We start from the raw sequence: 11,848 nt of genomic DNA on the forward strand, positions 1-11,848 counted from the left end.
TGAGGGCAGCGCTCCCGCTCCTGCCGGGCAGAGGTGTCCGCTGGGCGGGAGGCTGGGCCACGGCGCCCGAGGCTGTCCGGCTGTGTGTTGCCGCAGGCATGTAAAGGTGTCAACAACAAACTGATGCTCTCCTGGCGCAGTTCAGGGAACGACATGTCAATCACTTAAAGAATTCTAAGAATTTTTTTTACATTGCACTAAAAAAAAAAATCTGTTAAAAGTTACCATCTGTGAAAATGTGTGGCTGTAATTAATCCTTACCCTTAAATAAAAAACACGCTCAGACCTCTTATGCAGGGGTTCCTGAAGGAGGCACAATATGAATAACAGATCCATGTTACCTTATCGGGAAAGCCTTCTTTTTAAAAAAAAGCCTTTCACTCCATTACAGTAATGGTAGAATAATCAGCCCGCAACTGAACTTTGTCTTGAGCTAGAAACTAAATGTCTGGTAAGAGGAAAATCTACTTGACAGTTCTTGTGAGATGATCTAGCTAATACAGTGTGGGATCTAACTGTTCTAGCTACGGCGGTTGACTGTAATTGTTTCTAATTTAAACCTAATGACTACTTGCTTTATTTTAACCTGGGTTTTCTATGTTTCATGTGGTACTGATACAGACTTTTGGCATATCGAAGGAACAAGTCAGTATAGTTTATTAAGAAAGCCCTTAAAATCTTTTGTAGGATTTTGCATGCAGTTCAGACTGTGATTGCTGTTCATTGGAGCTTTTTATCAGTCTTCACTGCTGCACAGCAGCTGAAAACTATTGATCTGGAAGTTGTCTTGTGCCAAATGACTGAGCTAGAGAGTCTGAAGTGAGCATGTGCATGTGCAAAGGTTAGAATTTCTCATAAATTAGAAGGCTGCTTCTGCTTTTGTTCTAAATAGGTTAGAGCTCAATCACTGAACTGAATTCCATGCATGGCAAGTTTGAGTCCTTCTTAGTCTTCCTTACTAAGACTACTAAGTTTGTTACTTGCAGCTGAAAGGATGCTTTTTAAAAAACTTTTCCATGTGTTAGACTTATTCTAAAGGACTTGTCCTAAGTCTTGTGTTGGATCATGCTTTTTGGTATTAACCTTGAAAACACTGCTAAGGAAGTAGACTTTGTTTTTTTCTCTTCTTGACAGTGAAGCTGAGCCTTATGTGGAAATTGAGTTTTTGGTTTTGAGTATTTTGGTACCTGGGCTGAGACAGACTGGGACAGCAGGCAGAGACTGTTCTGCAGGTTGCCATTAAATTAGATCAGATTTAGTGTAATGTAAAATAGAACACAGATTTCTCTCACAAGGAGGGTGCTAAGACAGTACCAGCACCTGAATGGTGGTGAAGCATTTGTCTCCTATAGTCAGGGTGGCTCATGTGGGACATCTCTGAAATAATTGCAACACTCAGCTTGGGTGCTCCGGCCTGGGTTTTGTAAAGCGCTTTTTACCTTTCAAGGCTGTAAGTGCTGAAGAATTACAAGTAAGTTCCAAGGCTTGGATGTGGCTTTGAGATCAGGAGAGGAGGAAATAGCAATACTGCAGACTGCAGCAGGCTGAACAGTTACTGGGGAATTAAACTACTAAAATAAGAAGATGAGGCTGCCAACAAGGCATTCTGATGAAGAACATAATTTCCTGTAACAAGGGCACCTCGGGGGAGTTTTCCCTGCTTCTGTGTTGCTAATCATCTAGATGCTCTGGAAGATGTTACTGCCCTGCAAGTAGCAGAAGGTGTATGGTCAAATCTGCCAATAAACCGTGCAAGATGTGAGTGCAAAACCATCTTTGCCAGCAGCCTTTGTGATCACAGATCTATGAACTGGGGTGATACGACCAACATGACCTCTTTATCTTCTGCAGCTGGATTTAAAAAGTGTGTCACTACTCAAAAGGAGAAAGAAGAAATCTCTGCTTCATAGTTCAAAACTGAATTCAGACTAATTTCTGACAGCTTCATAAAGCTACATTTTTTTCTCAAGGATTAATCTTTGCACTCCATCCTTATCTTAAAAGCAACTAGATAGAAAATGTCTGATCCCAGTTAATTTTCTGGCCAGTAGCTGCTTTCCTAGTGACTGCATCTGATGTACTGGGATTATACACTTGCTGCCAGTTAAGTAAAGTTACTTCCAAGTTAAAATGTCTTATGTTATAAAGATACTTGATTCACTATTCAAGCAGAACTGCAGTGAAGACACATTAGTAAAGGAGAGAACAAGACATCTTTAGGATGTCAGTAAATGCAGATATTTTCATTTCGTCCTCCAGTAAGTTCTGTGAACTTTCCAAAGATTAAACAGACAGAAACTTCAGAAGCACTTTCTCATTATTCGTATGTAGGAATTGAACATTTTTGTTATTTATTGTTTTGCCTAGTGATGAGAGGTTGGATTTGACTTAAAAAACAAATGTTGTTGGCTCTCAGTTTTGTGGTTGTTGTGCTAAACTGAGGATCTGTGCCTAGAAAAAGATAAATAACAAATAAGGCTGAGAAGTGCCAGCATTTCCAAAATTTTATCTTGACTGCTGAATGCCAAATGCTGCCCTAACAACCAAAGTGGGGGGATTTTTTCCCCTAGTTGTTTCATAGTTCCCGCTTGGAGTTCTGCAGTCATGTTAATAGTTGCCTCACAGACATAAATGTATGGCTAATGAACTTGTTACCTTATTTAGAAATGCAGTGAAATGCAATGGTACATGAATGTAAGTCTGTAGAAAATACTATTCAAAACTTAGTGCTTTTGCTCTGTATTCTCTTCAAAACAGCTGGTGAAAATGGCTGAAAATGGAAATGGTGAAAATATGTCTATCTTGGAAAGCAAAATCTGTCAGCAAATTGAGGTGAGTTCAGTTTATAGTTTGGGATCTGGACTGAGGTGTTTTGGGGGCATTCATTGGCAGGGGCTTGGCTAACTGGAAGCTAACTTTATTGGGAGTTAGACTCAAATCTTCAGCTTTTTAAACAATGTCAGAAGTCTGTAACAGATATTTAATACTTTAGGATAGTCATAATTAGAGTTTAAGTTGGAAGCTATGCTTGTCTAGAGTTGCTTGTAAGAATACCATTTCAAAACAGAAAAAGTTTAATTTGTTACATTTTAGGTGCTATAGCAAGTGAATCATTAAACAATTTACTACCGTGTTTGCTGGGGTTATTCTACATGTTGAAATAGGAGGAGAGTGCATTTTAATTCTGTGTGCCTCAATTTTTGTCGGGAAAAAATCCTCCTCCTCAGGAATCTCTCCTGGTCAAAACAGTAGCACATTGCATAACTTGCCATTATGATTTACTGCTTTGTAATTTATTGCTACAAATTACAACTAAACTTCTATGCCTACTTCGGATTAACTCTTTGTCTCTCTAGAGGCTTGCAGGGTTACCCTACAACAAAAAACCTAAGCCCATTGCTTTAAATGGCATGTAGAACAAAACCACTTTCCTGAAGGACAAAAACGTAGCTGTACGTGAATGCCCATTACCGTATGGAGCCATTATTTATATATAACGAACAAACAAAATGTGGAGATTGCTCAACCTCTTATTTTTTTTGTTTGTTTATTATATATAAATAGTTGACAAAACTAGACTTTTGGTAACGTGAGTTAGAGATGTACTAGAGGAAGAGGTAGTGTTGTAAAACTTGCACTGACTTTTCAAAGCACCATGATATTGGTGAAAATATTCCAGCTTACCTTATGGTTTCAAGTATTTGACCTTTGCTAGATGACTGCAGGGAAAGAATCTGATTAACTTGTCTGTCTTGAAGTGAATTGTCTTCCCATGCCAGACAAGATCAAAATAAGAACATAATAATTAAAATTAGAAATTAAATAATGATTTCTTTATCTTACAGTGTTTTCTTGAATGAAACCTAGAAATTCCAGTCTGTGTGTATGATTTTTCAGTGTGCAAATACCATATTCTTGCATACATATTTCTTAAATAAGGAATATAACCTGGATCTGCTGGTGACAAATTTGACGTTTGACGCTGCTAAGCTTGATCAGGGTGATAAATGCTTATCATGTTAACAGAATAAGCTTTGCTCCTTTCCTAAACAAAATTGCAATCTATCTTTGCCTAATGAATTGCATTGGATGAAGCACTGTTTCAGTGTGGAGTTGGTTTGTTTGGGTTTTTTTGGGGTTGGTTGCTGGTGATTTTGTTTTTACAGCTTACACATTGCAGCTAACTTTGTAAAAAGTATCAAATTAGAGCAGGAAGTAATAATTTCAGAATTCCCAATTGTTCAGATTAATTAATTAATTTTGGTATGTCTCAATCTACTGCAGTAAGCTGTTAGATGAAAATGAGATTTTAAGACTGAAAATTTAAAGACGTATCTCTCTTTCCTCCCCTTCCCCCTTCCTTTTTGCAGTACTATTTTGGCAATCACAATCTACCAAGAGACAAGTTTCTAAAGGAACAGATCAAACTAGATGATGGCTGGGTACCATTAGAAGTAATGATCAAATTCAACAGGTAAAGCAAAGTACAACTAATGTGGATAAAAGAATAACTTTCAGCTACCTATCTCTATTTGGGGCCAAGTGTTCCTGATGTGCATTTACTTTTCCCATCTCTTTTTTAACATCTGGCTTTAGTTTTGCCTGTGTATTTGTAATAACCTCTGTCTGCTTACTCAATAGGTTAAGTCGCCTTTCAAAAGATTTTGGTGTTATTGTAGAAGCACTGAGAAAATCCAAGACCGGTTTAATGGAAATAAATGAAGACAAAACTAAAATCAGAAGATCTCCAAATAAACCCCTTCCTGAATTAAATGACCAGTATAAGGCCGCAATTAAAAACAGATCTGTATACGTTGTAAGTAAATTTTTCTTTACTTTGTGCTGTCCTGCATGACTTTAACTGATAACCATCTGAGATAAAGCTTGAATTAACTTGTACTATAGAGGTTATAATTTTTAAGAATCACTTTGTGGCATATAATTGAAGCTCATTACTATCTTGCAGAAAGGCTTTCCACTAGATGCTACACTTGATGATATCAAAGAATGGCTTGAGGACAAAGGTCCAGTTGAAAATATTCAAATGAGGAGAACATTGCAGAGAACATTTAAGGTAATGATGAGCATTTAGCCCTGGGGCAGGGATCCCTCCTGGACAACATTCTGTTCAGTTACTCTAACAATATCTCTTATCATTTAACAGGGCTCAATATTTGCAGTTTTTGATAGTGTTGAATCTGCTAAGAAGTTCACAGAGATACCAAATCAAAAGTACAAAGACACAGAGCTGATAGTACTTTTCAAGTAAGTCCACGTAACTGATGTATGAACTAACAGTAGACGGGGTGGATTTAACAAGAACCAGGCTTGGCTTGAGAAGTGAGTTTTTCATGGCTTTTGGAGACTGAGACTTAGCATCTCAGCTTGGGAAAATAATTTCAACTGTTTCACATCTATTATAACAGAGTATTTTAAATTAACCTATATTCTGTTGAAGGGAGGAGTATTGTACAAAGAAGAATGAAGAAAGGAAACAAAACAAAGTAGAAGCAAAAGCAAGAGCTAAACAGTGAGTCACTGCCAACCAAAGCGTGTGTCTTGCTTGCCTGACCATGCTTGAACTGACTCATAACTAATTTAACTTTTTTGCAGGGAAAAAGAAGAAAAGCAGAAACAAGCAGCAGATGCTGAAATGGTATGGGTTTCTTAAATCACCTACATTTTATAAAGCTAACATGGAATATTCTGTTTGAAATGTTGTAATATAGAGCACTTTCTCTAGAAAGTCACTTCAGCTTTTCCAAGTAACTTACAGTAAGAGTGCTTTGTCATGGTGTTTTAATACTATTTTCAATAGACTCATTTTGTTTAAAGGCTCATGTTCTAAATTTACATTATTAGACATGTTTGCCTGTTAAGAGTGTTCCTGAATGCACCACTGAGATGATGGTTGTTCTATGGTATTTAAAGGATCCATTAAGGATTTCATCAGTATTTTATAAATTTTCAACCTATCAGCCTTCAGAAAGCTGTTCTGTAGAAATGAAAGAGTGTAATTAATATGGGAAAAGAGTCCTAAGTTCCATATAAGTGTATCACAGTAAGCAAAGAAAAAGGAGGGGACACACACTGTACAAGAGTTGGACATCAGCAGTACTAGGTTATGTAGGAAAAATGCTTCAATTACTGTAACTTCAGCTGCTTGTTTATCACTAGTATGTGTAATAGGATTGAGGGGGGAATATGAATATTCAAACTTGACTCTTCAATGATAATGTGGGGGTTTTTAATTGAATTTAGAAGTCTCTGGAAGAGAAGACAGGATGTCTTTTGAAGTTTTCTGGTGATCTAGATGACCAAACGTGCAGAGAAGACCTCCATGAAGTATTTTCTGGTCACGGAGAAATCAAGTGGATACACTTTGTCAGAGGTGCAAAGGAGGTCAGTAATCTTAGACAAGGACTTGAGATTTCGGTATTGAAGTTTGAAAATGGATGATTAAATGTTTGTTCTTTTATGTTATTGAGTAAGTTATTGTCTTGTGAAATTGCAGAATATTTAGAGAATTAAATTTTCCCCTTCTTTCAGAAGAACAGATAAAGGTTCCAGCCTTGTTAGTTAATAAGGTCAAAACTAAGAATGTTCATTAGCACAGTCTGAGGGCTTTGCTTCAGTCTGGTCATGTTTTACAATCATACAAGAGTAATGAATTTGCTGAGGCACTCAACAGTATATATTGTTCATCATTCTAGCTGAATGTTTTTGCAGTAAGACTAAAATGCAAATGCCACTCTTCTTTTAAAGGGAATTATCCTATTTAAGGATATTGCCAAAGAAGCTCTGGAAAAAGCCAAAGCAGCACATAATGGAAACTTGCAGCTCCGGAACAAGGATGTTTCATGGGAAGTGCTAGAAGGAGATGCAGAGAAAGAAGCTCTGAAAAAAATCCTGGAAGATGAGGAATTGCTGAAACAGAAAGCAAAAGGTTCTCCCTCCTCTTATGAATTTAAGCCTTTATAATGTCCTAAAATTGGTGGATGAAATTCACTCTTAAGTAGTCGATATATATTACAGACTGACCTTAACTGTAAAGCAGTCTCTGTAGCTGGCCAGTTAAAAGAGACAAATGATACAAAGTTCCCGATCTTATGTCTCTACAGGGCGCAAAATTAAAGGAAAAGGAAGAGGGGGAAAGATACCTCAGGGTGCACAAAAAGGAAAAATACAGTTTCAGGGCAAGAAAATAAAGTTTGAGAATGATGAAGAAGATGGTGAAAATGATGCTAAAACAGGTATGTCATTCTGTGCACTTGATGCAGCTTATTTAATACTTTCAGAGAAAGTAGCTCCACATACTTGTGTTTCACATTTGGCTGTGCTTTGTAGCATTTCTGGCCTGCCTCGAAAGTCTTGTGCTCGATTCCTTCCACAACTGTCCAAAAAGCATATTAAGATAATTACTATATAGATATTAATTATCTATATAGTAGTATATAGGTAAGGCTATACTGCATGGTAGTGTAAAACAACCATGCATTGAAACATGGTGATTGTCAGTAGCATTACACAACTGGACAGACTCAGTCTCTTGAGTGGCGCTTTTTTTTTTCCTTTAAGGATATGAGAAGATTTAACAGTTCAGCCTGTCAGTATTTAGCTTGGAGCAGAGGAAGAGCTGGGTTTTAGTAAAGCAGGTGCTATATGCTCCTGTTCATTACATATAGACCTGATTAAGTAAAACCCAGTGAACCCTACTCCTGGTGGATTCTATTCCTTCATTTGTTTACCTGCCCTCCTGCTGTGGAGTTAGACAGGGGTGAAACTCTTCAAATGGGGCATTATAGAACATCTAAAAGCTTTAGTGACAGTAATAAGGAAACTCTTTAGTGTAGCTGTGGCTGTAGATAACTGGGACTCAAACTTACATGGTGGGAAGAGTTTGGGTTTTTTCAGATTTCAGGCAAAGCTTTCCTTTACTCTAAATGACTACATATTCAATCTTGCAGAACCAGCAAGTCCCAAGAAGAGACCACTAGAGGAAACAGAAAAGGAAGAACCTGCACCAAAACAACTGAAAACAGAAAATGGAGATGGCAATCAGTAATAGTCAAATAAAAAAATTCTAAAAATTAGTGGTTTTATTGTTCCATTTTCAATAGATTTTAAATACATGCCTCAGTTCAGGACTTTTTTGGCAGAAAATCTAATGAAATCCACTTCAATGTCAACCTACAATTGGAGAAAAGTTTCATTTTATTGGGTTACAGCTTTTTTTTTGTTTTAAGAAGCATGCTTACTGCTAACATAAAACCCTGGAAAACTTTTCTATTTATAGTTTTGTTTATACTGTCACATCTTCTCAATTTTTCTGGCATCTCATTCAAATGTAAAAGGTTTTGGACTTTGTAATCTTGTGGTTATGTTTAATAGCAGCTGGCAATAAATTCAGAACTTAAAACTGCTTTCTACTGAAGCCTGGTTAATATAGTACTATGTTTCAACTGTGAAGTAGCAAAGATAAGGACAGACTTAAATAATTTTAAGTTCAAGTCACCAAGAGCATAGTCAGCAGCTGATTAAAGCTTCTGTTCTTTGCTGCTCAGCATACTCAACAGTGTTCCAACTCTCGCTCACTCTCCTCTCTACTTTCCTCATGGTAAGGGATGGGGATACATGGCTTCCAGGCCAGCATTTAGTAGCAAGGAACTTGCTGTGGGCTTAGGCTGCCATACTGTAATGTCTGGACTGTATCTTTTACCAGTGAGGATGAGTTCCTCCTGCTGGCCCCAGGCAGGCTCTGAGATAATGCTGCTGCTGTAACATCCTTGTTACTGTGGCCTTCAGCACTGCATTCACTCCAGTCTGAGCTGCAGAGAGGATTGAGCTAAGAGCTATTAGGAGTTGAGTCAAGGAGGCTGCCCTTAGCTTTATCGCATCTAATTGCAGTGCTGCTTTAATCTTTGTGTATAGCTTTGACTGGCATTATCATGATGCTTTTCCCTGTTCAGCTACAAAATGGAGTAACAGCAAGGATGTGACTAAATGCTGTGACCATTCTTCATCCAGTACATATGGCCCTAAAATGTAAATTTCATTAAGGAGAATTTATTTACCTCAGCATTTTCTCAGTTGTGTTAGGTTTTATACTTACTGATTTCTTCTTGTGGAACTTGTATGATGCTGGTAAGTCGAACCTAAGTTCTGTGAACAGTATAAAGAAAACATGTCAGACTAGGATGATAATCAGTCACTTAAGCCCTACAGCCATGTGCTTCTGTTTCTAATGTCTGCATCTGTTGTGGCTTGTCATACCTGTTTTATCTCTGCACTACATCATGACTAAACATTGAAGCTGTCCGTATGAGACAGTTTAGTGGATGGCAGTTGTGTTTCAAGCACTTGTGCAACTTCACATCTCAGGTTCTATGACTGTAAAAAGCATCTGGTTAGCAGAACTTGGAAGATACTTAACTGGCAAAAATATTTAGGTGGCTAAGGACAGGATGATTTTTTTTGTGTGTGAGAACTGACCTGTGCTTCAAATTTCTTTTTCAGCAACATGCACTCTGAAGCAGGAAAAGGTAACTTCTGCTTGAAAACAAAATCTAGTCCAGGAACAAACCTGATTCTGCACAGAATATGTATTTCTCAGAGCTTTATTAAGTGCCTATTTGTATTCTAGCCAGGTAGCAAAAAATTTAAAATAATTTTAAAAAGTCTGCTAAAAAGAGCAAGACCTGTGTAATTTCTGTGTTAAATCACACTTATATTTATCTTGGGCTGTTATGACTGGCTGGTAGTGTTAGAGATAATGTACAAAACCAAAAGGTTTTAGGGTTTTTTTCTGTTAAATAAATATTACCTGCTAAGACTTCCATCTTCACTTCCCACTCTGCTGCTTTCTTTTGAATGTGCTACAATAGTAGATAGTGTAAAAATTAGCTTTTAAAATTATCTGTTTTATAAACATCTACGCCTCTGTACTTAATAAGTCTCCTGTGGTTTTGATTTTCAAGCCAAAGCATTAGATCACATAATTATTTTGATGTATGTGAGAGTGCAGTTTATTGATGTAATTAGTATTTATCCCAAACATACCCCATAAAGTAGTTGACAAATCAGTGAAGCTATAGATATCTATATAGCCAAATATTTTGTTGTCTGGTTAGTTCTTGCCCTACTAAAATGAAGAACTTACCTGTCGTGTTGAAGTTTTGTGAAGGGAATATACAGCTGTTTTTGCCATTTGTAGAGCAGTTTTCAGAAAAATCATATCAATTCCTAAAAGAATAATGAAATTATTAGAATTGTTAAATAGAAGTGCAAAGATCTGCTTAATTTTTTCTGGAATAATAGCTACTTGAAAAACAGCACTGAATACATTAAGGTACAGAAAATCTTTCTAAAACATACTCAATTGCTTTTAATAAAATAAAAATGATAGGGATATGAAATATCTAGTATTGTTTATTTCAAACCCCAGTCATTGTTAGTTGCAATGCTGAAGTTGCTAATCTTAGGAAGCTGATTCCAGATACACAAAACATTAAGAAATTTGAATATTTAACTAATAAACAAGGGAGATGTCTCACTGAAAGCATTTCCCTTGAGTTTTGTTTGTGATAATTTCTAACTGAGCTTCACAACTACCAACCTTTGTTATGCTTGGTACCAAACGGAGGGTTCATAATAACTGTGTCAAAAGTATCTGACATGCTGTCAGATAAAGAACAGATGTCACACTGAACCATGTTGATATTCGTGAGCTCAAAGTCTTCAATATTGCTATTAAATATTTCCAGTGCATCTGCATCTATGTCAAGGCCCACACAGAATCTATTAAGAAAAGTGGCACATATTAGTCTACTACAAACTGAAATGGTGTTTAAATTCTACAGGAAGGGATCTGTGTTCACAACTTGTTTTATCTAGGAAATGTAACGAGCATACATAATACATTCAGTGCTGATAAAAATGCAAGTACTTCTCTTGTCCCTTCTCAGGTATAAATCTAAATTTTGTTAAGGAAGTTTCATGTGTTCATTTAATGCTTATGGGGAGAGCAAATGATTTCCAAATTAATGACAGCTGTCCATCACTTTCACAGTATGAATGCCTATTGATAGTCAAACCTTGGTAAATATTAGCCTGACTATGCACCAGATTATAAACCTGAAATGTTTTAGTTCAGCAGTGCTATGTTTTAATCTTACTTTCTACTTTTCTATGCCAGAAAGAAATATAACCAGAAATATCAAATACTTACCCTGCTCCTAACATTGCACTTCCAATGCTGAGCATGCCACAACCACATCCTAAATCTGCAATTGTTTTGTTTTCAATATCATCAAAAGTATTGTGAATTGTATAAAGCATACATGCTGGGGAAAAGAAAACACAAACAAAACAGGTCAATGATACCAAATATGTATGTGATTAATCAAGAAAAGCTGTTTCTGCCTTCAGAAAACTCTTAATTTTGCATTAGAAAACCCCTTTAGTTAAACTGAAGTTCTCACTGCCTGTAATTCTCTTTTTCATTTATATGTGAAGAGTCAAAAACATTTTGACAAGTTACAAACTGTGAATTTTTGGTGGAGAGATAGAGCTCTGAGTATTGCTTGTGGAAAAAGTATGCCTCTAAACTTTTTTGGGGAAAAACAATAGAAGGATATAAAATATGGAAAAGAACATAATTAAGGGTATAGATGAGCATCTGTATATATACTTTTACTGGTTTTGTGGGTTATGACATAGCTCCATTTCAGCTTCTACAGTTACAGATTAAGATTGCTTCTATCACAACATTTCCTATTAGATTAATTAATTTGATTTTTGGATTGGACATTGTCTTAGGTTGCATTTTTCAAACGAAGAGAGACATTAC

General features: G+C 36.6%; 2 protein-coding genes and 1 long non-coding RNA gene across 5 annotated transcripts in view; 1 reads left to right on the top strand and 2 right to left on the bottom strand.

Annotated features, from left to right (window-relative positions):
- The window catches only part of SSB (small RNA binding exonuclease protection factor La), a 21,769-nt gene extending 13,346 nt beyond the window's left edge, over positions 1–8,423 (top strand). Inside the window, exons 1-12 of one of the 2 annotated variants that reach the window (XM_005415847.2) lie at positions 408–451; positions 2,758–2,832; positions 4,371–4,474; positions 4,642–4,816; positions 4,967–5,074; positions 5,165–5,265; positions 5,459–5,530; positions 5,614–5,656; positions 6,262–6,402; positions 6,766–6,946; positions 7,122–7,253; positions 7,968–8,423. In XM_005415847.2, the coding sequence (XP_005415904.1) occupies positions 2,767–2,832; positions 4,371–4,474; positions 4,642–4,816; positions 4,967–5,074; positions 5,165–5,265; positions 5,459–5,530; positions 5,614–5,656; positions 6,262–6,402; positions 6,766–6,946; positions 7,122–7,253; positions 7,968–8,065 (1,221 nt within the window). In that variant the 5' untranslated portion in view covers positions 408–451; positions 2,758–2,766 and the 3' untranslated portion in view covers positions 8,066–8,423. Of the gene's footprint in view, positions 1–407; positions 452–2,757; positions 2,833–4,370; positions 4,475–4,641; positions 4,817–4,966; positions 5,075–5,164; positions 5,266–5,458; positions 5,531–5,613; positions 5,657–6,261; positions 6,403–6,765; positions 6,947–7,121; positions 7,254–7,967 lie in introns of those variants that run through there. The other variant, XM_031055835.1, reaches the window with a different exon arrangement.
- LOC115947749 lies at positions 2,320–8,031 on the bottom strand. The gene is made up of 3 exons (XR_004081601.1): positions 7,887–8,031; positions 3,685–3,766; positions 2,320–2,451 (listed from the first exon to the last, which is right to left on the bottom strand). It is a non-coding gene; the product is annotated as an uncharacterized LOC115947749 (long non-coding RNA).
- Positions 8,074–11,848, bottom strand: part of METTL5 (methyltransferase like 5) — a 4,523-nt gene continuing 748 nt past the window's right edge. For both annotated transcript variants that reach the window (XM_005415845.2, XM_031055860.1), the window contains 6 exons: positions 11,228–11,342; positions 10,616–10,797; positions 10,160–10,242; positions 9,824–9,875; positions 9,113–9,162; positions 8,074–8,190 (listed from right to left, as the gene is read on the bottom strand). In XM_005415845.2, the coding sequence (XP_005415902.1) occupies positions 8,137–8,190; positions 9,113–9,162; positions 9,824–9,875; positions 10,160–10,242; positions 10,616–10,797; positions 11,228–11,342 (536 nt within the window). In that variant the 3' untranslated portion in view covers positions 8,074–8,136. The remainder of the gene's footprint in view (positions 8,191–9,112; positions 9,163–9,823; positions 9,876–10,159; positions 10,243–10,615; positions 10,798–11,227; positions 11,343–11,848) is intronic.

Source organism: Geospiza fortis, unplaced genomic scaffold (genome assembly GCF_000277835.1).
Source record: "Geospiza fortis unplaced genomic scaffold, GeoFor_1.0 scaffold112, whole genome shotgun sequence".
Classification (NCBI taxonomy): Eukaryota; Metazoa; Chordata; class Aves; order Passeriformes; family Thraupidae; genus Geospiza; species Geospiza fortis.